Source organism: Erpetoichthys calabaricus, chromosome 2, assembly GCF_900747795.2.
Source record: "Erpetoichthys calabaricus chromosome 2, fErpCal1.3, whole genome shotgun sequence".
Lineage (NCBI taxonomy): Eukaryota > Metazoa > Chordata > Cladistia > Polypteriformes > Polypteridae > Erpetoichthys > Erpetoichthys calabaricus.
In genome coordinates, this window is record NC_041395.2 from 248,857,445 (window position 1) to 248,885,043 (window position 27,599).

The following is a 27,599-nucleotide window of genomic DNA, read 5'->3' on the forward strand; positions in this document are numbered from 1 at the left end:
CTAGCAGGGATGGTAAGAACCATTCTCAACTCTGCAGCAGGGAGCGTGACCGGTTAGCCTCACGTTAGCAATTGAAATGGTCTTCGTGCGTAAACGCACTGAGTCAAGCCAATTCCCATGGTTACCTGGTAGCCTCCAGTCCGTTAGAAAAAAATGAGGCAACTTATTAGGGTTGTTTAACGGCACTTAAAAATTGAGCACGACTGTGTGGAGGCTAGCTTTTTTAATCTATATATTTCATCCACCCCCCTCCCCCCCTTTATTTCGTCTGCAGAATACCGTGGCAGTCGCTTCCATCCAGTTACCGGTGACAGTTACACCTAGCAGCTCCCCGGCTCTACAATCTGTTGATAATAGCTCCACTTGCAAGCTCCTGTTTGTGGTGTTTCGAAATGGGAAACTCTTTCCTAGCACGGGAAATTCATCCAATCTTGCAGATGATGGCAAACGAAGAAGTATTTCCACACCAGTTGCTTTCACCAAATTAGGTAAGTGATCTAATGTATATTCGTTTGCAATGTGGTACAGTTACGATTTACGCAAAATGATTATTCTAATCGAAATGCCAAAGGTGGCATATATACACAGTACAGGTGATTGCTGTTTATACAAGCCTGAATAGATGCAAGTTGTTTATCAAAAAATTGTTTTTTTTATTGATTTAGATACCCGCTGCGTGCAAACATATAGGCTGCGTCACTCCATAGTCTCGAATCATTATTTTCTTTAATGGAAATGACCTCGTGCATGCAATACAGTTTTTTTTCTTTTCCAGTACACATGATGTGTACGATTTATTGAGCAATACTTTATCCCTCCAGTTCTAACACTGTACAATTATAGGGACTTGATCTTGGGCGGGGTAATAGGGTTCTTTTCAAAGTTAAATCAGCTTACAAAAGCACCTCCATTACCCCAGCCCCCAAACACCATGAACGTCGCAGACGGTCAGTGGAAAAGTAGAAAAAATAACAATAAAGCAGACGATTGAATATCAGAAGTGAATTGTATATTTTAATTTTTTTCGCATGCTGGCTATATTCTTCTTGCTTTTCCACGCAATACGCGTTCAATCTGTGCGCGCATGATGCGCCACTTAAGGATTTTCCAGTCCATTTCTCTGATTCAATTTGTTGCTTTTGTAGATGGGTGCAGCTTCGGGAACATCTCGCAGCCCATTACAGTCGCTCTCAGGCACTTCTCGTTGGGTGTAGACCCAATAGCAGCCCACTGGGATTTTGACCTTCTAGATGGACGCGGAGGCTGGAGGGGGGATCGGTGCCACATAACTGGCTCTGCAGGCAACATCACAACCCTTCGCTGCACAAACAACAATAACTTTGCAATCCTCATGGTAAGTAGTGTGTGTGTATGTGCGTATGTGTATACTGATGTACATACACATGCCCCGACTCTTGTGTACTATATATGTGGTTTACCCCGATTTTGGCCAAATACAAGTATGCTGTTTTACCTGTGCCGTTTATTCATGTTTATCATGTGGGAAGTGAATTGAGTGCTGCTAAGATACGATCAGCTGCATTTAAGCAGAAATAATCAAAATCGAATTTCACTCTCTTCTTTATTTAGACCATACCAGGAAGGAACTTTACCAAATAATGCAGTAAATTGTTTCTCCAGTCTTTTTGGGAAACATGCAAGGGCTGTTTGTATCCCGTTGCACGTTGTCTTCACTTAATCCTGTCCAAGAGTGCGTTGGTCATACTAATTAGTTGCAAATGTACCGCAATGGTGAATCGTTTAATAAAGGCAAGATATGCCGGCTTTTTTTTTCTAATACGAATGCACGGAGTAAATGGGAATTATTCTTTGTAAAAATTTTACTTGGATTCGGTCAGTGAAACGTATAGTCCAGTCACATTCCTCAGTGGTTATTTTGTGATTTTGCTCGGAAACAGCAGTGAATCTTGAAAGAAACGATAAAATAACCACTGGCGTTAAGCCATTTGTGGAAAAAAAAGAGGGCGTTTGCATATTATTATGTAAGGATGCAGTTTAACCACGTATGTTTTAATTTAATTATTCATAGGGTCTGTCTATTGTTCACGATTGTTGGAAGTCGGCTAAATGTCATATTAGTGTTGTATATTTGTAAAGGGCAGTGGTGAAACCGGGAGCGTGTGCCTTGAATACCAAACTACTGTATATTCTGTTGTAGCACAGATGTCATCAAGTCATTTCATAGACTTGCCACATGATGATATGATATGACATCCTTTATAAATCATCCATTTTCGGTAGAAACTGCTTTATTGTGGGCGTGCAGCATAGATAAACAATGTTTAAAGCAATGGTTTATTATCCTGACATAAAGGCAAACGATTGCTTGGAATTATGTGACTAAAGAGCTAAGTGATATCATATTGTAATACAGTAAATGGAACTGACAATGATATTAATGATTTGAACTTTGAGGGCATGTCAGAACAAATTAAAAGAATTGGCTAACATAGAGTTAGAGCCTTTACATCCAACATCTATGGTCTTTGGCTACCAGCATTTATACTTAAAACTGATATTAAGAAAGATTGCCAATTTGCCAAAGAAAGCACATGCCAATTTAGTTGTTTCACTGGTCTTTAACTGAACAACAACAGTCAGCTGCTTTGTATCAGAACCGTTGCATGGAAGGTTTTACATACCCCATGTTTATGAGGAATTTATGGTGGTGACACAAAAAAGGCACTTGTGTAATTGATCCTAATTACTTTTAGTCCTTCATTGACTGTTGGAATACACAAGTTGAAAAAATCTTTATATCTTACTATTTTAGAATCAATTATGAACCATGTAACTGAGAATGAAATCAATTTTATTTGGTAAATTAGATAAATCATCAGTGGATTTGAGAAACAAAGATGTGTATTACTTGATTTCATATGTTTAATTTATATGGGTCTTTCTCCTTCTGTCTTTCTGTCTATCAGTCTGTCTAATTATCTATCTGAATGTTGAGCAGTGTCTTTTTGTATAAGAAATTCTCTCTTGTTATACCTCATGGTAAAATCAAAGAAGCAGAGACAGCATGTACTAAATCATATAGGTGCAGAATGCATACACACACACACACACACACACAGAGTTGATGAATCAAAGACTTTCCTACTGCTTTGTGACTCATGCCACTAAGAAATGATTAGTACAGAGCCTGAACTGAAGTTGGGACGCTTTCATGCAGCTGCAATAACAGTTAACATGTAAGAAGTGTTTGACTTGTTTTTCTGTTCTGGTTATGTACAGGGAGAATGTAAGGTAAGAAAGATTGTGCTTATTTTTAATTAATACTTTATTTTATATGTGATGCCTTTACCCAAGGTGACTTAAAAAATCAGGATGCTTTATAACTATTGACAGATTTTTTATTTTATTTATTTATTTATTTATTTATTTATTTATTTATTTATTTATTTTTTACAATTTGGAGCACAGGCAGGTGAAGTGACTTAGGGTCACACATTAAGTTAGTACTGTGAAAGGAACCAGCATCTTTATAGTTTAAAGTTCACTGTCTTTTACAGTAAACTGCCTACACTGATACGTGATACTATATAAAATGTTAACATCTGATGCCGTTTATGTTATACTGTATATGAACAGTTTCTCTTGAAGATGATTTTAATATTTATTATACCTCAGTAAATAACCAGGTATATGTGTTTCAAAGAGCATGCATAGGACTGGCATTTTCATGTTAGTTTATTAAAAAATATTGATGGGCAAAACACTTTGAGAACTTTAGATGTTAATACATGGAGAAAATTGGAGCTGAGGGTCGCTGATGAGTACATCTTATTTTCCAAAATTAATTAATTTTTCCCCTAGTTGCAATTTTTTCTTTGTTCTTTGATTGATTTTGTTGCATTCAGGAAATTAAATTAAATACCATGCCCTTTCTTTCCCTGTTTTCTGGTGAACTTTTGCACCTCTACTTTTTAGAATGATTTTTCCATTTGAGCCTACAATTGTTAAAGTCTAATAAATATAAACTAGTAAAATTTGGTTTAAGTTAGGTGATACACCTGCTGTTATACATGGGACGTTCAAAACGTTTTCACACTTTTTTTTAACTCTTATTTATTAAGAACTGCGGTGGGTTGGCACCCTGCCCGGGATTGGTTCCCTGCCTTGTGCCCTGTGTTGGCTGGGATTGGCTCCAGCAGACCCCCGTGACCCTGTGTTCGGATTCAGCGGGTTGGAAAATGGATGGATGGATTTATTAAGAATTTCAAAAACAAATTGCATCACTTTTCTACATAGTCACCTTTGTTTGCGATGTAATTTTCCCAGCATCATAACAACTTTTTAATGCCCAATTACTACTCCTCCTGCCTTCATTGTTTCCAACGAAAATATAAAAGTGTGAAAACTTTCTGAACGTCCTTCGTATTTGCACAGTATTTGATTTGCATTTTATGTTATCTCTTTGAAACCTTTGGTTCAATGCTGGGTTCAGAAGTAATAGTCTCCTTTATCAGTTTATACTGAGAAAAATAATAATAATGATACATTTTATTTATATAGCGCCTTTCCCATGAATAAATTAACTGCATGCTGCTCTCATAAATTTAATGGTCTATTTCTTTGCATTAGCTGTTTTAGCTTTCTGTTGGGCTACATGGTCAATAATAATTTTAACGTTTTCAACAAGGACTAAAAGGATGATATCTTATACAGTGTCTTTTAAGCAGTAATATCATACTTAGTAAAGACATTTACAAATTTTAGGGAAAGAAGCAGAGAATTTAGAAAAATGTTTAATATAATTTTAATTGTTGAGAACAATGCTTTCCTTTTGTGAATTTTATTTTTGGACTCATATTTTGATTGAAGTAAGTAAAATTAGAAATATAAAATTTGAATCATTTTAAGACTGTTTAAATTTAGACATTTAGATGTGATAATTTCACATGAAAGGATAAAAAGTAAACAAAATAGGAAAACTAGAAGTTATATAAGATCAGAATGAGGGAACAATGTGAATAATATACCATAGCTTCACAATGTAATATACTGTGTTTTTTTTTTTGCTTCCCTCTTATAAACAGTAAATGATTATTTTTGATGTGGGGTGCATGAACTATACATACATTAGTAAAACATAGACTGCCCATACAGTATTTCTCAGCACATGCCAGCCTAGTTTCACCTTGAATCTAAAATAGCTGACCTGGTGCTCAGAGAGCTCATGCCATTTTTTCTAAAGAGTTATTGCAAAGCATGGTGTGCCAGACAGAGGACTGGCATAAGATTTATTACAGAACTTGAATGAAGCATGAGTTGCCACATGGATGGGTACCATCACCCTTTCTTTCAGCAAATAAACTCTCTTTGGCCTGTCTCTATTGCCTTTCCTTGCCAATCATAGGAACATCAGCATACAATTGATTAATTTTCTTTCAACAACTGTTGCTTATTTCACAATTTATAACAAAACTGCCAAGTTTAATTGGTATAATTCAATAAAGCCATGCAATATGTAACGTGTTGTGCATTTGTTTTACATGCCCGTTACCACTCCCAAGAACATATAGTTGAATAGAGAATGCATCGCGATATAAGTAAACCTAAAAAGTGGCAATTATCTGAAATTACTAGTTATTTCACAATTCAAGATTCTTGAAAATGCAATCATACATACTACATATTTCTTTATCATGTGGGATGTAAACATTAAAAACTGTATTGAAATACTTTATCTAAAGATTTTTATGTGATTTACATTGGTTTTAGCCTTCAAAGAAACAAGTGCTTTTGCTGTAGAATACTTTAATTGATGCATTGAAAGAGTAAACAGTGATAATAGTTTAAAATCTGTTTTGTGTTGTGTGTATTAATTAGATATCTTGACCGAGCAGTGAATTATAGGACACAACATGTGTTTTTAACAGCAAAGGCTGTTAATTTTTTTGTACATACTGTGATTTTCTATTGACAGAATCTAAAAACCTAAGACATAAATCATGTGCGTAAAGATATGTAAATACATTCAGTACAGAAAGCTCACATGTAAAAGGTGTAGTGTGAATTGGAAATATACATTATTAGTTATATTGCTAAAGTGGGCACCATTTTGACATTTATAAACTGATTAGATGAAATACATATTAGCTACCCAAAGGAGGAAAATGTAAAAAATGGTTTTCTTTAAGTTGTAGACTTGTATCTTGGACAGTTAATTAATTATGTATGTAGATTTGACATCTTATGACCTAAGTCTTTCTGGTTACCTGTCAACTTCATTGTATATTCATTGCATTTAAAATGCTACATACTGAGTCTAATGTTGCTCTTTTCACTGCCCTGCACAAATCATGGCATGGATTGGTTTAAAAGGCCAGCCAGTCAGTCAATTGTATCTGCACCACTTCCACTATTTCAAAAATGAATACTTAGAAACAGAAACCACAAATAGAGTAATGAAAGGTCAGTGTTACAATATGTGTTGTGATTGCTTGCAGGTGGAACTGAAGGTTGCTTAGTAGTCTGTCTGCCTTTAAACCCAGGTACAATGTAACTACTGTATATGAAAGTGGTTCTCAGGCTTAGCTTCTTCACAGAAATATGGTGTGATTTTATATATTTTACTGGAGGCTTTTCTGCTAAGTGTCTGATCTGCTTGTAGCATTCTAACACAGGGTGGTATAGTTTATAGCTCATCTCATGTAACACAAGTGACACATATCAGATACTAGCTGTCCCTGGCGGCTCCTCCCGCATAGTAGTGAAACAGGACAAACTTTAAAAATCAATAAAAAAAAATGTAATAGCTTGTATTGAAAAGAATTTATATTGATAGCTTTCATATCCAAGGACCTCTTAATACAGTATAATATGTTTGGTTTTTGCTATCTCTGGCCAAACGGAAGGTTGTCAAACATTGCCACTTTGATTGTATTTGATTGTGTTCAGCTCTGACGGTAGAGCGCCCCCTGCGTGGGAAGAAGAGCATGTGGCCGTGATATCTCTGCCAATGAGCAGGTACCCTGTAAAACACTTGTAGCTGTTACTCTTTAACAATCTGTAGATGATAATGTCTGCTGAACAAACAGGTATTGCTAGCTAAGTGGAGGCAAGATACGCTCCAACACGTGGCAGAGGTAGACCGGCTCGAACGGAGACTGGCGCATAAGTGAGGCAGGCCCTGCCCGTCTCCCTACTCCTGAGGTCCTGTCTCTCCCTCCCCTTGGCCCTCAGCCTGTCTCACGGATTTGCGCAAATCAGTCGGTGCCACAACTGAACTATGATACTTAGCGCGATAAGAGAAGTCGCAAACTCAACCAGAATGTTCAAGCAAATTACAGAAAAAACCCTATCTAAATCCGTTAAGTAGTTCTGTGGTGAAAAGCGGACAGACATACAAACAGACAGACAGATGTTGGATTTTATATATATAGAGATTTGTAAATTTTGCTGTAGACCAGGGGCCTCATGTATAACGCCGTGCGTAGAACTCACACTATAACATGGCGTAAGTACAAAAGCGGGAATGTGCGTACGCACAGAAAAATCCAGATGCAGGAATCTGTACATACGCAAACTTCCACGTTCTTACACTACATAAATCCCGATCAGCATGAAAAGTAACGCACGTGCACGCGCCTTCTGTCCCGCCCCAACTCCTCCCAGAATTATGCCTCTTTGAATATGCAAATCAATATAAATTGCCTTCTGTGAAAAGACAATGAGAAAAGCATGGGGGAAAATATAAGAATTTCAGCGAATACCAAGTGGAGGCAAAGGAAAAACGTACTATTTGTTTAAACAGTGGTATAATCAACAAAAGGAAGTTGATCAAGTGACAGAGTGTCGGAGAAACTCGAAACGTCAAGTTCACAAAGTCGCACAGTGCCCAAAATAAAAAAGAAATCACATATCAAAGTCGCCATGAAAAGGTGAGTCGTAGCCCACCGTCTGAGTGTCATATGAAAGCTTATTAGGGTACAGGAAAAAAAATAGGCACACAGTGGGGAAAAAAGCACGAAATGTCAACTTTAATCTCGAAATTTCCACTTTAATCACGTAGTTTATTTTGCCATTAAAGTAGAACATCATAAACTTCATCTTAAAACCATTTAATTTACTAGTTTCTCAAATCCCATTGTAACTAAAGTAGCACGTTAAATGCTTTGTTCTGTATTTGATCTTCTATGTGCTCTATGTGTGTGAATCACTGCCTGCTTCTTAAACGGGCTTTCTCTTTCTCCAACAGGACACATTATCCATTACATTCGTGATATTACAGCTCTCTGAATAATTAAAATACTGAGATGTATACGTGATATCTTTTTCATGATGATAGGAATGAAAGCATGTTATTAAACATGGGAACACGGTGGTGCAGTGCTTGTTCATGTTTGACGCAAGAGGCTTGCTGCGCTATGCGCGATCTTCGATGAAATAATTTATTACAGAAGTACTGTCTCTTTCAAACATACTAACCTCCAATTCCTGTCCTTACTTTTCTTTCTCCAAATACCCAATCGCCACACAGTCAGCTCTGTAATAGACATGAAGCCATCTGTAAGCTTAGAACGCCGATTCTTCAAAACTTTTAAGGAACATTGAAATATCTTCGTAGTACATGTTTAATTATTCTATCCGTCTATCCTTCCAGTGTCGCGTCAGCACCAGCAAGAATACAACGCAATGCAGGAACAACCTCACATGTTTAATTATTAACAATACAGATTATTTAAATGAAGTTAAAGTTTTATCTGTATAATATAATCAACATATTTTGCTGCATTTCATCTTAAAAATGATATCATCATCATATGTAAATACGTGCTTTATAAAGTGGCGCAGGTTGTGCAATATTATAACTGTAGTGCAAGTTTACAGTGAGGTAATTGTACTTATAAGTACAAACAGTTCTACAAGGAGCACTTGATGGACTGATTGAGTGCGTTTATAGTTCTTGGGATGAAACTTTTTCTAAACTGCGAAGTCCGTACAGGAAAGTCTCTGAAGCGTTTTGCCATGGCTGAGGCAGCGTCTGCTTCATGCTGTATACCGATAATTCTCTTTCCAATCAGCTGCCATTGTGATTCCCCACTCAGATACAGTGATATAAATACTCCGAGTGGTGCAGTGAGAGTAATATGGAAAAAGATAATCTGCTGTGGCAACCCTTAACGGGAGCAGCTGAAAGAAGAAGAAGATGCAGTGAGAGTAACAACGCTAAAGCAGTTGTGGTATTTGGAATACTATGGCTATTCCCTGGACCATTATATTGCTGCAGGTTAATTACAATCAGATGCATTGCACTAATAAACAATATGCAGTTAGTTTCAGTGTATTTATAAAGCCGCGTCAGGAACGTGGGTCTAAGAAAGGGTGACCACACAGGAACAGTACCACTGCTTTGACGCTGGGTGCCGCCAGTCTGCAAAACCGAGCGGAGAAATTGCATACGCCAGGGTATGAGGTACCATGGAAATGAGCGTGGCTTTACGCCAAGTTTTGGTTTTATACATTGCGATTTGAGCGTGGAAACGTGCGTACGCACCGTTTATACATGAGGCCCCAGATTTTGAATTTACTATGGCCCCTGCTTCTTGTAATACTCATTGTTGCATCAGTGCCATTCATAAGGTCAATAATGGACTCCAATAAATTTAGGTTGTTGACATAGGCTGATGGAAGACACAGTAATGGATGGCCTTTAACCCAAAAAGGCAGTGTTATCACAGTTGCAGAAAAAATTAGAAGTGCCCACAGGTGACGTTAGGAAAAAGTGTAAATACAATCAAATGATTGTGGACTGACATTCTGTCTTTAGATGGACTGTAGAGACTGTCTGTAGGTTGCATGTCTTGAAGTAGAAAAGTTACATAAGAAGGGTCCCCTATATGCTACTCAGCTCGAGGATCCACATTTTTTATATACAAATTTCTGCCACCTTGTTCACTAGTTCCTGATATTTGGACAAAGCAGTAGGAGTGGTTTTGACATGAACTTGACTGAATATAAATGAGGCACAACAGTAGGTTGTGGCAGTGGCACACAACCTGTTTGTAACAGATCAAGCTCAATTGAAGCAAAAGAGGAGCATGTTTGAAATAACTCAGTGTAGGACTGGGATTAGTAACCATTACTGTAAACACCAACCCCATGCTCTACAATATTATTGTCTTACATTGTTAGCTGCTCTTTTATCTCTTTGGCTGAAAGTTATAGTTTATGCAGTTCTTTTTAACAAAGTGTCTTACTGTCATCAAGTTAAAACTGGACAATAATACTAAACAAGCTGATTGCCTTATTCTCAAATATGCGGTTATCATCCATTATGTAGTGTAATCAGATATTTCATGCTGATGTCTCTTTTTTGTAATGTACAACCCCAACAGCATTTCTTAGATTATCTTTTGACACCTTGCACTCACTATTTAAATGCCTTATGCTTCCAAGGCCACTTTCCTATGCACCATATGTTATCCCCATCCTCTTGAGATCTTTATTGCAGTACACAGCTAATCCCAATAAATAAGCTAATTGCCACTTTGAAGGTTCCAAATACAAATTAGTAATATGATTTCAAGTTTAATATTGCATAATAAAACATTTATTTCTTCAGCTGTGGCTGCCAGTCTAATAGAAAAAATACAGATGAAAACATTGACTTTGCAACCCCTCTATGTCAACTACAATATTGTTTTATTTAAAATCTATCTATCCATCTATTTTCCAGCCTGTTTCACCATGTAAAGGTGTATAGACAGCACATAGTGAGAACTAGCCCTGAGTGGGAGACAACATGTTGTAGGGCACACTGATGTACACAGCCACAATCACCCATGCTGGGCAATTTCAGAATTTATCTTTATTTAATAGTTACATTTAACTGAGGTATTTTTAAAAAATTAGGGTTTTTATGTGTTTACAATGTGCACCCAATGCAAGTGATTTGAAAGTAAGTCTTATAACAGTATGAGCAAATGGGAAAGGACCTAACAGCACAAAAGACAATAGCAAATAGACCAGTAAGAAGCTTCCAGAAATCTAAAGTAGAGCTAAGAGGCAGAAGTCTTAAACAATTTCAGGGTTTTATGTGAAGAAGAGGGCTATCAAGAGGTGCATGATAGTAGTGTGGGAGTAGATCTAACTGTGTTATCAGAAGCTTATTCAAAGTGAGGTCAGCAAAAAGGTTTGACTCTGGTTCAAATTCTTGCTGGAGAAAAACACTTTTGGCTGTGCCCCACTGTAACAAAACTCACATATACAAACACAAACACTTGATGATTATTTTGACATGTAAAAACAATTTGGGAACTTTTGGCTTGAGTTCATGAATCAGAAATGAATTCCATATTTATGCTTCTGTAAGCATATCTGCAAACATTGTTGGGTGTACTGTAAGGAGGCTAGACCATATACACTGGGTATTCAAAGAAGAAATACTGAAGAACTTAGCTAAAAATTTCTAGGAGGACTGCTTGTTTGTCCCTTAAATAGATTAGTGTAAGTAGTTCAGTTCATTACTCATGACATAAAAGCTAATTAAGGTAGCACTTGTATTTAATTTACCTACATTTACCCTATTGTAAAAAGAGATGCAGCAAAATATTACATAATCCTTCACAGTGTCATATTGCACTGTTACTGTAAAATATCATCCAGTTTCTCAACATACAATCACACAAAATTGTTTAAAAGTGACACCGATAAAATCATGTAGTGTATGCATGCATCAGTGAGTTGAACACCAAGTGTCATAAAATGTGAAATAATCTTAATTGGTGCAACCACAGGTTGTATAAAAGGCAAGTATATAGTAAGCCTCCATACATGTATAAACTTAACATTTTTTTTGTGAGTTTTTTAATTTAATTTTAACCATTTTTGTGATCCCACTGGTTAGTGCAGATGTGCAGAGGCAGCTATACAGATGGTTGTGAAAAGTGTGAAGTCCAGTGGTTTCTTGGTGCCTTCACTCCCCAAGATCCTGGTGCCCCTGAGCACTCGCCTGATTGCTCAGATGGTTAATGCAGCCCTGAGCTAGCAAAATGCCTCTGTCAATGTCTTGAGGAAATTGATGCAGAGATCATTATTTCAATTTCAAATATACTAAAAGGAATGTCTTTGTAATGACACTGTCAATCAATCTTACCTACCACAGTTCAAGGTGCTGGAAAATCAAGACCTTGAAAGAAAAATACAATCACAGGGAAATACTAACTGTTTACTAGTTAACAAGAATGAACAACAACTGCTTCTCTCCAGGCTACAAGCATAATGCAGCCTTCACTGATGCAGAGATATTTAAAGAGAGTATTATAGGCATTTAACCTCAGTTTGTTTGTGGTAAATCGATGGATAACATTATTGAACCTGTGAAACAGGCAACTGGATCACTTGAAACTCTTGCATTTTGTGTTCATGTTTTGACAGAGAATATCTCAAGTCAGGTCAGATCATATATCCCAGGCAATTGATGAACTTGCAGACCAAAGAAACGTGGTACAACTGTGCCTTTATGTTTGATATTCTGATGGATCAGAAGCATGGGTAGTACTTTCAATCTGTTTATGGACATTGCTTTTGAAGTGGACCCTGCTGTTCCCACTTGCCCTGATTCTAGGTGCTTACTTTATACTTAAAGCATGAACAATGGAGTAACTTTGTAATTATTAACAATGAATTGTAAGGCACTTTCTCTGAAGTCAAAGAGAAAAATGTAATAGTTATTTCTTCCTGCTTAGAATTTTCTCCCATGCCTTGCATGACATGAATTCAATCCTGCCTCTTTCTAATGTTATACACGAGAATGTTTTGAGACCAGAGAAAACATGCACATGGGCTTTATCTGGCCTGTGTGCTACCAACCGATGATCCCAAGCTTACACTGGTGTTTCTGACAGTAAGTAAAAGCAAAAGGATAATATTGCTCACAAAAATTTCTGTGAAGAGAGGGGCAGAATAAGGTGCAAGGTATCACATCTAAGGAGGATATGTTTAGTATGGTGTATGTTCATCTGTAAAGAAATTGCTGAGAGGCACTTAAATATCAGTGCTGAAACCTAGGGATAAAAAAGAGAACCAAAGGAAGATTAGGACATAATCTAAGAGGAGATAAGCCATGCAAGAACATGAATGAGTACTACAGGGTAATGTAAAAGTAAAGAGAGTTCAGCACTAGTCCTTAAGGCATACACATTAAAAGTTTCTAAAGTGAGACCCTGAAGGACCAGTTGGATAGTTAATACTTAAACCTGTGTAGATCAGAGCCTAGAATTTGGAATTTACAGGCAGAGAAAGAAAGAGAGAAAGAGAGAGAAATGCAAGGGCTGTTTAAGTTTGTCTTTCAAAATATCCCTGGCAAAGCTGGGTAACAGAATGCATTATTATTTATTATTTTTTTTAACTACTAGTTTCTTAATTAAAACAGACTAGATTCAGTATAGGCTTTAGTATATCATTTTTTGAAAGAATGACAAGCAGCTGATTAATTATTTGTACATGTTCTGAAGTTTTCAGTAAGAATGAGTTTAACAATCCTGCCAAACAGGTTAAATGCACTTGTAATCAATAGGGGGCACTGTTCAGCCAACACCAGTTCCATAAATTATGTCAAAGAACCCAAAAGATCAAAGTGAAAGAAAGGTTTATTGTCAAAAGTGTTAGTAAATAAAAAAAACATCTTGCAGGGTACTGGAAAACAAAGGGTACAAATAAATATTACAGCTATTCTGTGGAGTTGTTAATCCACTTTTCCTTTGGTTAGACTCTGCTCTTCCCACTAGTCAGATGTTTGCTCGCAACTGACTTAACACATCTGAGCTTTTTCCTGAAAGGGGCCTTTTATTTACAGCCTTTATATACATCTAGGGCCAGGAACTGCCTTTGGAAGCACTTGAACTATCATGTGAGCACTCTCCTCTGGAGCCATATATACTGTAATTAAAAAGACCCATCTAAATGCAGATGCTTCATTCCCCCACTGTCCACTCTGTTTCTCTGTGCTCCAAGAGCAGCTAACTCTTGGACTCCCAAATGTTCTTCTCCAGTAGTTTTACTAGCAAGGCCATAAAGTGAGTTATGTCAGTCAGTACCCCAATGGGGTGTCATAATGTCTGGCCCATGTCTTGAACTGAATAAAACCACAAGTAATCCCAATTGGGTTCTCTCCTAAAAATTTATCCATATCTTATTTATTTTTCAGTCATTTCTTCCTTGTTCACAGAGACCTATTAGTACTTTTGACTGTAATGATTAAAGCTATTTGTGAAATATCCTCTTGTTATTTTTAAAAGTAATGTTTGTATTTCTTAGCTAGTAAGCTTTATTAGCTTATAGAAGACACACATCTTACATTAAATAGCAATATAAACTCTGATAGAATTAATCTGGGATACTTTTTATATAATTTCTGATTTCATGAGAGAAGTTAATAATAATGACAGCTGATACCTTAGTGTACTTGACTGAAAGTTTGTGAAGCCTGTGAGTTTTGTGTCTGAACACGAGGTCAGCAGCACAGGATTCCACCTTGTAATTATCTTGTCTTCCTTCCAGTTCATCCTGTATACTTAATACTTCAAAATATTACCAAGATATAACATCTGCTGAAATTCTTGTAAAACTGTACAATTGTCCTTATGGGTGATAAACGGGAGGAGTTAAATGACTGCGTGGCTAGCTAGCAAAACCAAAGAGATGCTGTTGGGCCTGAATGGATTGTTGTGCTGTGGTCTTCATCCAGGGAGTATAGGTTGAGGTGGTTCAGTTATGTAAGAAAGTGGAGATGTACCTATACATAAATCTGGGCTGGGCTACAAACACAGAAGCTACATACAAATAGGGCTCAGTTAACTTAATTTCCTGAGCTGGCTCAGGTTCATAGGCTTAGATGGAATATTTCTGCATATGTTCTGTCAGTCTGTCGTTGCACAAGCGCTCTTTTATACAGTGGTATATAGCATAAGAATAGGAAATGTCAACAGACTTAACAAATTAATCTGGAATGCTGGTTCAGTTCTGGACACTAGCCTGGACTCTCTGTAGGCTATCTCAAAGAGAAGGATGTTGGTTAAGCTGAAGGCTGTCATGAGAAATGTCTCACATCCTGTATATGACATTTTGCCCAACTGCAGAACACCATTGGCCATGGTGTTCCAGGGAGCGATGTTGGAGGTATTAGAAAGGACAATTAGATGTTACAAGAAACCTTTAAGTAAACTGTTTTTCTGCCAGATAATTTTCATTAGACTCAGCATTTTTATTTAAGGTATCCTTTTATGTTCAGTGCATTCTGTGTAGTTTTTGTGAGTTAGATACTATACCATATCTATCTATCTATCTATCTATCTATCTATCTATCTATCTATCTATCTATCTATCTATCTATCTATCTATCTATCTATCTATCTATCTATCTATCTATCTATCTATCTATCTATCTATCTATCTATCTATCTATCTATCTATCTATCTATCTATCTATCTATCTATCTAAAAGCCCTAGATAAACATAAACATTGACAAACAAAATCATTCCTAATGTAACAAAATTTTTAACTTATATTTCTGCAATAATGATAAATTCCCCAAAAACTGTTTTAACTGCGAAAATTCTGCTTTTGTTGTCATGCAAGTTTTAGTGTTTGAGTCATGTTACAGAATGCAGCTGTTGAATTGCTTAGGTAAAATACTACACAGTGCACAGCAACTCAGTATTCATCATATCGTCCACACTGACTTTTTACCAAATGATGGTAAAACTGTAAGCATAATGCCATTTTTTCATGTGGTGACTTGTACACAGATAATGTCTTTAAACTGGTTTTGTTTTCGTCCTTAAATCTAGACTCATCAAACTGAAAATAAGCAAACCAATGTAATTCTTAAGGTATTAATTAGAAAAATATTAGAACTGAAGAAAATTAAATTAACTGTGGTAGCAAAGCTCAAATGCACAATGGTAAAGAAGGCACAGGAGAAGGCAGGCCCCTTTTCAACTGGCTGACGTTTAGAGCCCTCTATTTGATTACTGTCTGTAGTTTTGAAGTGCCGTGCATTTAGTGTCTCTTGCTGTCAGTCTCAGTAGTTCTCATTTATTTCATCCTGTCCAGAAACTTGCTTCTCCTTTTTGAGACATTTTAATTATCTTAACAGCTCAGTTTACCTCCAAACAGCTTCATATTATTGGAATCTTGACAAAAGGAACTGGCCAACAAAGTCAGCCGATGCTGACTAGCTGAATGTAAACCTCTGACAGACAAATATAGTGCTGCCCAGCTTCTTATGTTTGCATGGAGTTAAAAAATAAACAAAATATGTGTGGCTTCTATTAGGATTTGTGTTTGTATCTGTATTTTGTAAGGATGACAAATCCACCATAATTTATGAAATATCAGTGATATATTAAACAAGCATCTTTGATTTTGATTGTATATTTAATCTTGACATGATAGATCATACATTTACAGGAATGCATACACATTCTATATACACTATCTTAAAACATAACCTGCAGAAACCAGAATAAGAAAGGCCATATTTTCAAACTGTTTTTGTTATGAATTGTTCACTGCAAAAAATCCTTATTAATAAGGTGCAAGCTAATCAGCCTTAAGTAGTAACAATAGCAGTTTGGTGTCAGATATATGTACTTTTTAGACTTTTTTTAAAGTATTTTAGTTTCTTGTGCTGTTAGTCCTACTTTGGAATGGAGATTTTTCCTGGATTCTGGAGTTGTGTTGTGTCCAGTGCTAGGGGAATAGGCTATAGCCCCACTGAATTTAATTAAGTGTGTGTAATAATAATACATGATGTTATTAAAGCTTTTAGTTATTGTATTATTCTTCGAGTGGATGCAGTGATAACAACCTCCCATAGCAGAAGTCTTCATTTTATCCACTGTTTTATATACAGTAAAATTTTAGTGAATGGTTTAAAGGACAATTTCCTGTATCATACTTTTGCTTTTGATTGATTACCCATTTACAGTGCACAGTTCACCTATTTGTATCTCTCCTCAGATAAATTAGGTTAACAGTGATTGCTCCAAGCAATTGCTTTCTTTATGTTAAATTCTGGAAAGGTGCTTAAACTCAATTTTGTGGAATTTTCAACTTCTGTAATCTGGTACTGCCATAGCTTTGCAAAAGGCCCAGAAGGGAATATTAATGCTGCATTCCCACAAAGAGATCAGGATCTGTTGTGGAATGTGATTTTACAACATTATCACATCTATATTGACAAATGTAGAAATGTGATTGGAAATTTGGCTAACAACAGCTTATAAAAAAACAATTGTATAAATTAATGTTTTATCCGTAAATACAAATTCTTCCATAAACACTGCCTAATAACCATAATTTTTACACTAAAAATAAAGGAAAATGAAATACAGCTTTGAAATTTAAAATTTTCAATTGATTCTCCTGTTGTCTTTAAATTTACTTTTACTTGTCTACCTTGTCTGAACATACCCAAGTTTGTTGTGTTTATATCCCATATTTGCAGGACTGTTTTTGTTACAAAAATATTCCATTTCTGCTTTATCAAATCATCATGCAGGTGCCACATGAGTTTAGAGACTACTGAACTACTGTGCCCATCTGCTGCTGACAAACCCTGGGGGGAGAAACAATGATTTCTAATTATGTGGTCCACCAGGGCCAGAATTGAACTGTTTAAATTGTTCTTGGCGGGGGAGGGTGTGACACCGTAGAATTTTGAGAGACTGCTCAGCAAAGCGAAGAACTGGCTTGCATCTCTTTTGATTGTTTAGTCTTTTCTTTGCTGTAGCATAAATTACTGCATAGGGATACTGTTTTCGAGGTACCGTGTTATATAAGCATTCTATAGTGTTTTCATTATGTATTAGATTAAACTAAAATACAGTCAAGGTTGTTTATCTGTCGTTCATTTAAAGTTTTAGCAGCTTTACCCTGTTTTAAACCCTAGGTTTTAATAAATGTGGAGCATAAGGGAAGTATGCATTTTTTGCAGTGAAGTTAAATATTTGCAATATGTAGTTGTTCTTGAGACCTCTGTGATTTTTGGAAATGTGCTCAATTCACCAGATTTTGCCCTGGATTCTGATAATTGGACTTAACACTATGCAACAGGTAAGAATTCTTGCTATAGAACAGGTTGGTTTTTGAGTGAATATGAAATATTTTTGTGTGCCTTTATGATTTGTGTATGCTGAATTGTTGAAGTTTGGAAAATGAATTGGTCATTCTTCAGAAATATTTAGTGATCTACAGTATGTGACTGATATACTGTAGTTTGTTATTTTTGCTAAATTTGTCATACCTGTGGTGGCCTACACAGGGTACTCAACGTTTGCTGCTATGAAAATGAGCATTCACAAATGTCCTTTATGATGACACTACAAGTTCTTGCACTGTTTTATTATATTCATACACATCACTTATAGGAACTTGTCTAATGCAAACTCATAGTGTTACTGTCTTTACATTGTATTAACAAAATGTGTAAGTAAATTATAGACATGCATTGCTATTGTTGGTTGTTTGACCAACACTCATTACTGCTAACAACAATTTCTTGTTATTCTAACAAATTTAATGAAAATGCTTAAAATTTGAAATAATTGGAGGCAAATACTGCATGAAGCAGATATCCTGTTTAAAGTTTATAGCCATTGATCTCTTACATTATATGGTAAAAAGTTTGTACATATGAACACAGCTTATAAAAATGTTATACATGTGTATCCATTATAATATCAAGTGGCATGATAGAATGTGGGACACTGATTATTTTGAAAAATGTCAAAAATATTAATCATATTTGATGTTTTAAATTTTATTTATTAAAGGCTGTTTCATTCTGCCACATATAACACAAACACACTGCAACAGCTTTTTTTAAATTACATATTGTGGGGCATTCAAATGTTGCATATCTTGAGCTTACCATAAAACAGGTGAATCATATTGTAGTTTAAAAGCTTTTGTTAAAGCTATTCAGTGTTTTTTATACAGGTTTTTGTCAATGAGGCCATTCAAAAACATTTTGCAAGTCTAGTTCAGCTGTCCAATTTGAACATTATTTTAACAATTGTTAACATCATGTGTGTTTCTATACTTATGGCTCATTATGTAGCATTTAAACATGTTGTATCATGCCTTGCCTTATAATTAACATAACATAAATAGCATTCTCAAATCCACTTAATATAATTCACAGGCACAGAGGACCAGAACCTTAAGCTACTTACATTGGGACAAGGCAGGAACCATCTTTGGAACCAGTCTATATCAGACCCCACTCATACACACAATCCATTTACAAAGAAATTGTTGTAATTGTCTTTTTCTTTGTGGTAGCATTCTGTGTTTTTTGTGAATTCCAGAATTTTCTCCCACTGTCTTGTGTCTCTTTGTTCACATTTTTGTATTTCTTATAATTTTGCCCCAATCCCTTTGACAATAATTGTGTTTAATGCCTTCAGCTGTGATACGACAGCCATATTTATCATATGTTGGCTCCAGTTTTATGCTAGAATAATAGTGTAATAGTTTGTACTATTTTTTTTTTGGCTCTTTCTCTCTTGGATTTTGAATTTTGATTTTTTAAGATTTAAGTTCTCTTTTTGATAATTTGATTTATGGACTTGTGCTTTTGTTTCTGGTTTTGATTACTGGTTACTAATTTAGATTATGTTCTTTTTGAGTTGGCTGTCTGAGGCAGTATTTTATATTTTGTTTTTTCATTTTAGAATTATGTTCTAGTTTATTTTTGTGATTACTGTTTGAATAAACTTTATTATTATTAAAAAAAAACCTTGTATTTTCTTTAATGAGCTGGTTCCCCTCTCCCATTTTGGAATTTAATTGGCTTTTCCCTTTTTGAGTGTGCAGGCTGCAAAGCCTCCATCTTAAGTGTGATGGTCTGGCTTTCTTGGTGCTTGTGAGGCCAGACTTTAATTTTGAAGTCTGTTTTTGAGTTTTGTGAGCACAGCAACACAACACAGATGTATTTAGTTGCCGCAACTGTATAACTACAGTAAGTGCTTCATAACTCATTTTTGTCATGCCCATGTTTTATATGTTCCCCTTAAGATGTTTCTTGAGAAAAATCTCAATTTACTTGTGTTGCATAATCCATATGTCAGATATACTGTCATATGCTCACAACGTCCCAAACATGTATTTTGGCTAAAATATTGTTAAATAAACAATCATCTCAGGAACAGCTGACAGCATGTTCAAATGATTTAACTGAAGACCCATCTCTCCCCTCATTTGTTGGTTGTTAAGCCGTAATGACATATTTTGGAATTTTCCAATGGTTGCCTGTGAAACTAACCCTATGAATTCAGTTTTTGCATGTTGAAGCACCTCAGATATGCACAAATAAGAGAGACACTTTTCATGTGATTATGTTTTCACTTTCTTTTCTTTTCCAATTGTTCACCTCAGACAGATCATGTTTTGCAATTATATAACATGAAATGCCATGGCAGCCAGTGAATGAGATATTACTAGACATGACTCCAGACTAGAAAATGACGTGGTCTTAAATTTAAAAGCTTGTTCTTATTTGAGTGTGCTCTCCTATTGTTCATGAGGATTTTCATTTTTTTTATTATTTTTATTGATTTTATTTGAAGAAAACAACATTCCATAAAATCATGTCAAACTTAACAATCCAGAATTCAACCCCCACCCGAGAGAGAGGAGAGCGAACAATTTGTCCTTTTCCACTTTAAGCCCATCTGGAAGTACACCAAACACAGCTGTTAATGGGTTATGGGTTATTGTAACACCAAGGCTATCAGATAGGCATTCAAAGATTTTTGTCCAGAATGTGTTGGCTGGGATTGGCTCCAGCAGACCCCCGTGACCCTGTGTTCGGATTCAGCGGGTTGGAAAATGGATGGATGGATGTTAATTTGGTGCATGCCCAGAACATGTGGCCAAATGAGGCAGGAGCTAGATTGCAATGTTCACAGGTTGGATCTTGCCCTGGATACGTTTTGGACAATTTTAAATTAGATAAATGTGCTCAATAAAAGACTAAGTTGAATGATTAATTGCTTTGTGCATATGGAGATGGAGTGTATTCTATGCATGGCTGCCTTCCACTCATTTTCTGAAATGTTAAGTGAAAGATCCTTTCCCCAGGAAGAGATTTTAAAATGTTTTTATATATTATTGAGATGCTATCTGAATCTTCAAAACTAATCAGTATTACCTCTGGAATAGAAATGAGTAGGAGGTGAGGAACATTGAGCATGGTTCCTTTTTAAAGATAGGATTTTCTTGGTTTATTTAACAATATTTCAGCCAAAATACATTTGTTTCACATCTTTTGAGCATATAGTTGGATATCTGATATAGCGATTATGTGACACCAGCACTTTTTATTAATTTTATTTAAAAGCAAGTAACAATCCATACAATCAAATCAAACTTAACAAAACTAAAATTCAACACCCACTCAAAAGAAAGAAAGAGAGGAGAGGCAGCCAACAAAGCAATTCTTTGAAGCAGCAAAGAAGGAAGATATGGAAGCTCATTCTAAAATGTTATTGATTCGATCCTGCATTATTTTAAAGAATTTCCTTTGAGTGATAATTTTTTTTTTTTTCAGTTTCAAATAATATAGGACATCAGTTACCCACTGACTTAAACGTGGCAGGTTGGGATTCTTCCCGCAAGATAAGCCTACATGCCAGTAGTGAGGTAAAGGCAATTGCGATTTGTTAGAAGTGATTGTGACACCAAGGCTATCTGATAGGCATTCAGAAGTTAAGCAAAATGGCATCTTTTATTGGCTAACTAGAAATATTACAATATGCAAGTTTTTGAGGCAACTCAGGCCTCTTCTTCAGGAAAGATGTACAACACATTAGTATGATAGGCATGCAGAGAATCTATGAAATACACTAAAGCTTTTCCTATTTGCAGAGTCTTGGCCAGTGGTTAGTGCTGCTTGTATTCTGCCTCATTGTGTAGAAGGCTACAATACTCATGTTCATGAAGTTAAGTACAATTTACAGTCACATTTTCAGTAATACCTGTATGCGATACCCAGTCAAGGTTACAGCATCTTAAATGTTTTCACAAAAAATAAGAAGAGACATTTACAGCCCTTTTGAGACACACTAACTGTGTACTTTTCACAAGTTTTGCCCTCTTGCATTAGGAAATATAAGCTTTGTGCCTGAACTCCAAAACCAAAGCCAATAACCAATATTCATTTTCGTCATTCTTCAGAGATGGGAGTAGATTCATACCTAGTGGCATGGATCGTGTACTATCTTACAAACAGACTTCAGTATGTGCGTCTCGGGAACTGCAGGTCTGACATTGTGGTCAGCAACACAGGAGCGCCGCAGGGGACAGTACTTTCTCCTGTCCTGTTCAGCCTATATACATCGGACTTCCAATACAACTCAGAGTCCTGCCACGTGCAAAAGTTCGCTGACTACACTGCTATCGTGGGCTGCATCAGGAGTGGGCAGGAGGAGGAGTATTGGAACCTCATCAAGGACTTTGTTAAATGGTGCGACTCAAACCACCTACACCTGAACACCAGCAAAACCAAGAAGCTGATCATCGTGATCATCAGAGGTGACTGTGTGCAGAGGTTACAGACCTATAAATACCTGGGAGTGCAGCTGGATGATAAATTGGACTGGACTGCCAATACTGATGCTCTGTGCAAGAGAGGACAGAGCCGGCTATACTTCCTTAGAAGACTGGCGTCCTTCAACATCTGCAATAAGATGCTGCTGATGTTCTATCAGACAGTTGTGGCGAGCGCCCTCTTCTACGCGGTGGTGTGCTGGGGAGGCAGCGTTAAGAAGAAGGACGCCTCACGCCTGTACAAACTGGTGAGGAAGGCAGGCTCTATTGTAGGCATGGAGCTGGACAGTTTGACATCCGTGGCAGAGCAACAGGCGCTCAGCAGCCTCCTATCAATTATGGAGAATCCACTGCATCCACTAAACAGTGTCATCTCCAGACAGAGGAGCAGCTTCAGCGACAGACTGTTGTCACTGTCCTGCTCCACTGACAGACTGAGGAGATCGCTCCTCCCCCAAACTATGCGACTCTTCAATTACACCCGGGGGGTGAACGTTAACATTATTCAAAGTTATTGACTGTTTTTACCTGCATTTTTATTACTCTTTAATATTGTTTTTTTGTATCAGTATGCTGCTGCTGCTGGAGTATGTGAATTTCCCCTTGGGATTAATAAAGTATCTATCTATCTATCTATCTATCTATCTATCTATCTATCTATCTATCTATCTATCTATCTATCTATCTATCTATCTATCTATCTATCTATCTATCTATCTATCTATCTATCTATCTATCTATCTAGCCAACTGATTAGGTTACACAGTTTTCTGTGAGCCTTCTAAAACAGTCATTCTATTATTAATTATTATCATTTTGTAAATATCCTGACAAAGCCCTTTCCAAAATCAGGAATGCCATCACTTTTTTAAAGAAGAGTGATAGAACATTTAGCTTGAAAAGGTTTCAGATTAAATATAAATTTCTTACACTATATTGTATGCAGAGGTATGCAGTATAACCCAAATGTGGAAATTAAAGCAAATCACTCATGACTAACAAAAATAAAAGAATTATACAGTACATGTAAAACCTCTTTTACATTATTTTTATGTTATATGGATGCTTTACACAGCTCCTTGTCTGTAGAGATCACATATGCATCTGTTAACAGAACAAGTATTAGTGCTTTCCACTAATATTGCCACCCTTGAGCTATGAAAAAAGTCTTTAATGTTTATCCTCTTGATTTTTCATTCAAAATATTAACAAAAATTATCTTTTAATTAGAGTTAAATAATAGGAATGAAAATGAAATTACCATCATTAAACAATTATTTCTCTTAGTTATTAAGTGTGCTACAATTATTGGTACTCCTAGAAGGTTATATGAATAAAATCTAACTAAAGTACAATATCATTTTAATTTTACATTTTTTACTTTATCTTCTGTTTACTAAGGCTTACAATATTACTGGATGTTCATATGCAGTACCCACTGTAGTGTATAATTTCATTACATCTTCAGTTTTTTCATTAGATATATGTTTTGCTGGCAGGGATGCAAAATAAATTCACGTTATTCACATTGCAACAACATTATTAGCAGGTACAATATACACAAGTTTCAGACTCATGAATAAAAATGAACAGATGAGTGTACAGTATTTCACTGCAGCATCACAACACATGTACTTAGTGCAACTTAGTGTTAATCATGTTACAGTACATAGAGAATCATGAAGTATTTTCCCAGCATTTCGATTTTTATTAATTTTCAATCAGACAGAGAATAAGTACAAACTTACAGTACCTGAGTACTTAGTAATAAACTCAAGATCACATGAGCATTACACATATGTTTTTCATAAATGAAATGCAATTCCTTGGTTAAATACACTTTTTCAGGTTATCTTAGGAAAGCAGCTGTTCATCAGAGATTGTTTTATGTATTTTCACCTGACTCCAGGTTTAATTAACTCATTTACTTTTTTCCACATTTACTATGTCAGAGGTACTAATGCTTGTTCCTGAGTAGCCATACTGGCTCTGTGGTGTTTTAATTAGTGCCTAATTTGCAGTTTGAACTAAACTGTCAGATTAATTAAACAACATCTTGCCCTGTATTTGCATTCACTTTGAATGCTGAATTAATCTAATCAAGTATTTTGTGCTTTATTATTGTCTTTTCATATGTGGTAGCTAATTTATAATATAAGTGCATGTTTTAATACTGATTTATTATTTTCATTATATACGTAGACATTTAAAAGCAGGTAATTTACAAAACTGCCATGAAGTGCAAGGATGTGACACTATACACAAAACTGGTATTGTCAGTCACATCATAGAGATGCAAAAGTTGGACAGTATAGAAAATTAAAAGGAAGAAAACTGAAGCCTTTTAACTGTGCTGCTGGCAAAGAATCCTTCACATATCCTGTATGGCCCAGAAAAAAATGTGTGCTTATTGCAGCAGATCAAACCAAAAATGACAAGAATTCAACTGTCTTACTTTGGACACATTCTATGGAGTGAGCAGTCGCTGGAAAAAGACATCATTCCTAGGGAAATTGAAATGACAGTGCAAAAGAAGAAGACTGTCAATGCAGTGGTTGGATACAGTTACTACAGCCATGGATGCCACATTATCAGGTCTTAGCCAACTAACAATATACAGGACACTTTTCAGGGCAAGTATCCATAGAGTAGTCATGAGTCAATATCGACTTGATGACACCTAACTGACTGACTGACTAACTAACTAACTAATTTGCAGTGGACATAAACCGCAGTTACTAGTTGTTAGTTCAGATCCTCTGTGATGAACACTTGTACCAGTTCTTTGAAATTAATCAGCCTTTTAGAAACTGTTTTAATGAAAATAGTATGTGCAAAATAATGTCACAGATATGTCTTAAACTGGCATCATTAAATAAACTTGGATTTCATTTAAGATACATTCCAGCTGTTTGCAGTGGAAATCTGCAGTCACTGTGAACCTTTATGATCTTTGATAATCTGTCTTATTAATCTTTTTTGAAGTCAATTAAAATCTGTCTTTAAGCTTTTACCTGGTGGCATGAATTGCTAAGCATTGAGGTTTAGTAACATATAGCTGTAAAGATTTGGAATTTACTTCAGCTAGCCAATCTGTTTTTTGCTCTTGCATTATCTGAGTATCATTATTTGTGAAAGTATGTGCTGCATAATATGTACGTAAGTAATTAGAATGGTTTGAAAGCTCGACCAACATCTGAAAATTTTTGTAACTGTTTTACTGTTTGTAAATGCTTTTATATTCAATAGCAAAGGTACTGCATATTGATTATTGTTAAAACTTTCTTCAGTTGTACTTTTAAGGAAAGAGGCTATAAATAATACTGACTGATATTTTGAATTTGTGATTCTGAAACCAGATACCTATTTATTATAAGCGGGTGAACATGCTTTCTTACCTTTGATAAACTCTGTTTTTTAGCAGTTGCTTTAATTATCATATATAATTGGATAAGATTGGATTATACTAAAAATGTGGTTTTTTATTTGATAATTCAAGCTTACATCAGTCTGCTTTCCTTTGATCAAACAGAAATTTAAAATGATAAGCCTTCTATCTCAAACCTAAAATACGTTCCACTCCATGCTATTTTAAAATCACAGCATTTAGTGTAATCTGTTCTTGTTTATCTTGTTTACATCTTGCCTGAAGAAGGGGCCTGAGTTGCCTCGAAAGCTTGCATATTGTAATCTTTCTAGTTAGCCAATAAAAGGTGTCATTTTGCTTGGCTTTTCTCTACATTCATAATGGCTAACACGGTACAACACCCTAGTACTATCTTAAGAGATAAGAAAGGCACATTCACACCCTGCAAATAAATGTGAATTAACATAAAGAGGTACTGTTCTAGCTGATTCAGTTTAAATTATACTCAAACCCATTGACTTGTGGTCACCAACTTTCTAACTGAGTGGAAGTTAAGGTACAGAGCTTCATATATATATATATAGTGGGCTGCGGTGGGTTGGCACCCTGCCCAGGATTGGTTCCCTGCCTTGTGCCCTGTGTTGGCTGGGATTGGCTCCAGCAGACCCCCGTGACCTTGTGTTCGGATTCAGCGGGTTGGAAAATGGATGGATGGATATATAGTGGGAGATGGCCGGCTGTTTATCCCGGCCAGCACCCCCAGGCCGCTAGATGGAGCCCTCCCTGTAGCATGGGAGTGCCCCAGAGACCAGCAGGGAATTATGGACAATGGAGTTTTTATTCCCAACCCTGCTGGACACCGTGGGGCCCACCAGAGGACGCTGCAGGGAGGCTCAAGGACTTATGCATGCCCTATAGATAGATAGATAGATAGATAGATAGATAGATAGATAGATAGATAGATAGATAGATAGATAGATAGATAGATAGATAGATAGATAGATAGATACTTTATTAATAACCCGGAAGCACGTCATGATCATATGACCAGAAGGAATGACGTGTTTCTGGGTTGAAGAAAAGGACTTTTAATCTGACCCGGAAGTGATAAGGACTCGTGGACTGCTGGGCTGGAGCCACTTCCGGGTCGGAGAGTATAAAAGGACTATGGGAGAGCCCAGACGCTGAGCTGAGCTGGGAGGAAGGGTGGCTAAGTGTCTGGGAGAGGAGGATAGAGTATTGTGTAGAGAGAGAATTGATTATTGTATGTATAGTGTGGAGTGGAGGGTGCTTTGTGCACATTATTATAAAATAAATAATAATTATAGTTTTACCTGGTGTTTGGAGTGGTATCTGAGGGTTCAAGGGAGCACTAGCGCCCCCTACTGCTACAATATATAATGTATAATGTACTGTATATCCAGGAGGCTATTACAGCCTGTAAACAAATAAAGTGCATTAACACTTACATATGAATCATAGTTAATGGAAAGAAATTAAAAAAAAAAAAAAAAAAGTATCTGATTTTTGAGGAACAATTGCCTTATGTTTCTAAGTGTAGATCAGACATGGCACTGAAATGAATCAAAACAGGTAATAGAGACAAAACACCCAAATCCTCATTTTCAGCGCACATCAAA

At 36.2% G+C, this 27,599-nt stretch overlaps 1 protein-coding gene across 1 annotated transcript in view; it reads left to right on the forward strand.

Moving 5' to 3' along the window:
• Window positions 1-27,599, forward strand: part of LOC114646923 (adhesion G protein-coupled receptor A3) — a 557,815-nt gene that overhangs the window by 354,916 nt on the left and 175,300 nt on the right. The window contains exons 13-14 of the mRNA XM_028795327.2: window positions 275-488; window positions 1,146-1,354. Of these exons, the coding sequence (XP_028651160.2) occupies window positions 275-488; window positions 1,146-1,354 (423 nt within the window). The remainder of the gene's footprint in view (window positions 1-274; window positions 489-1,145; window positions 1,355-27,599) is intronic.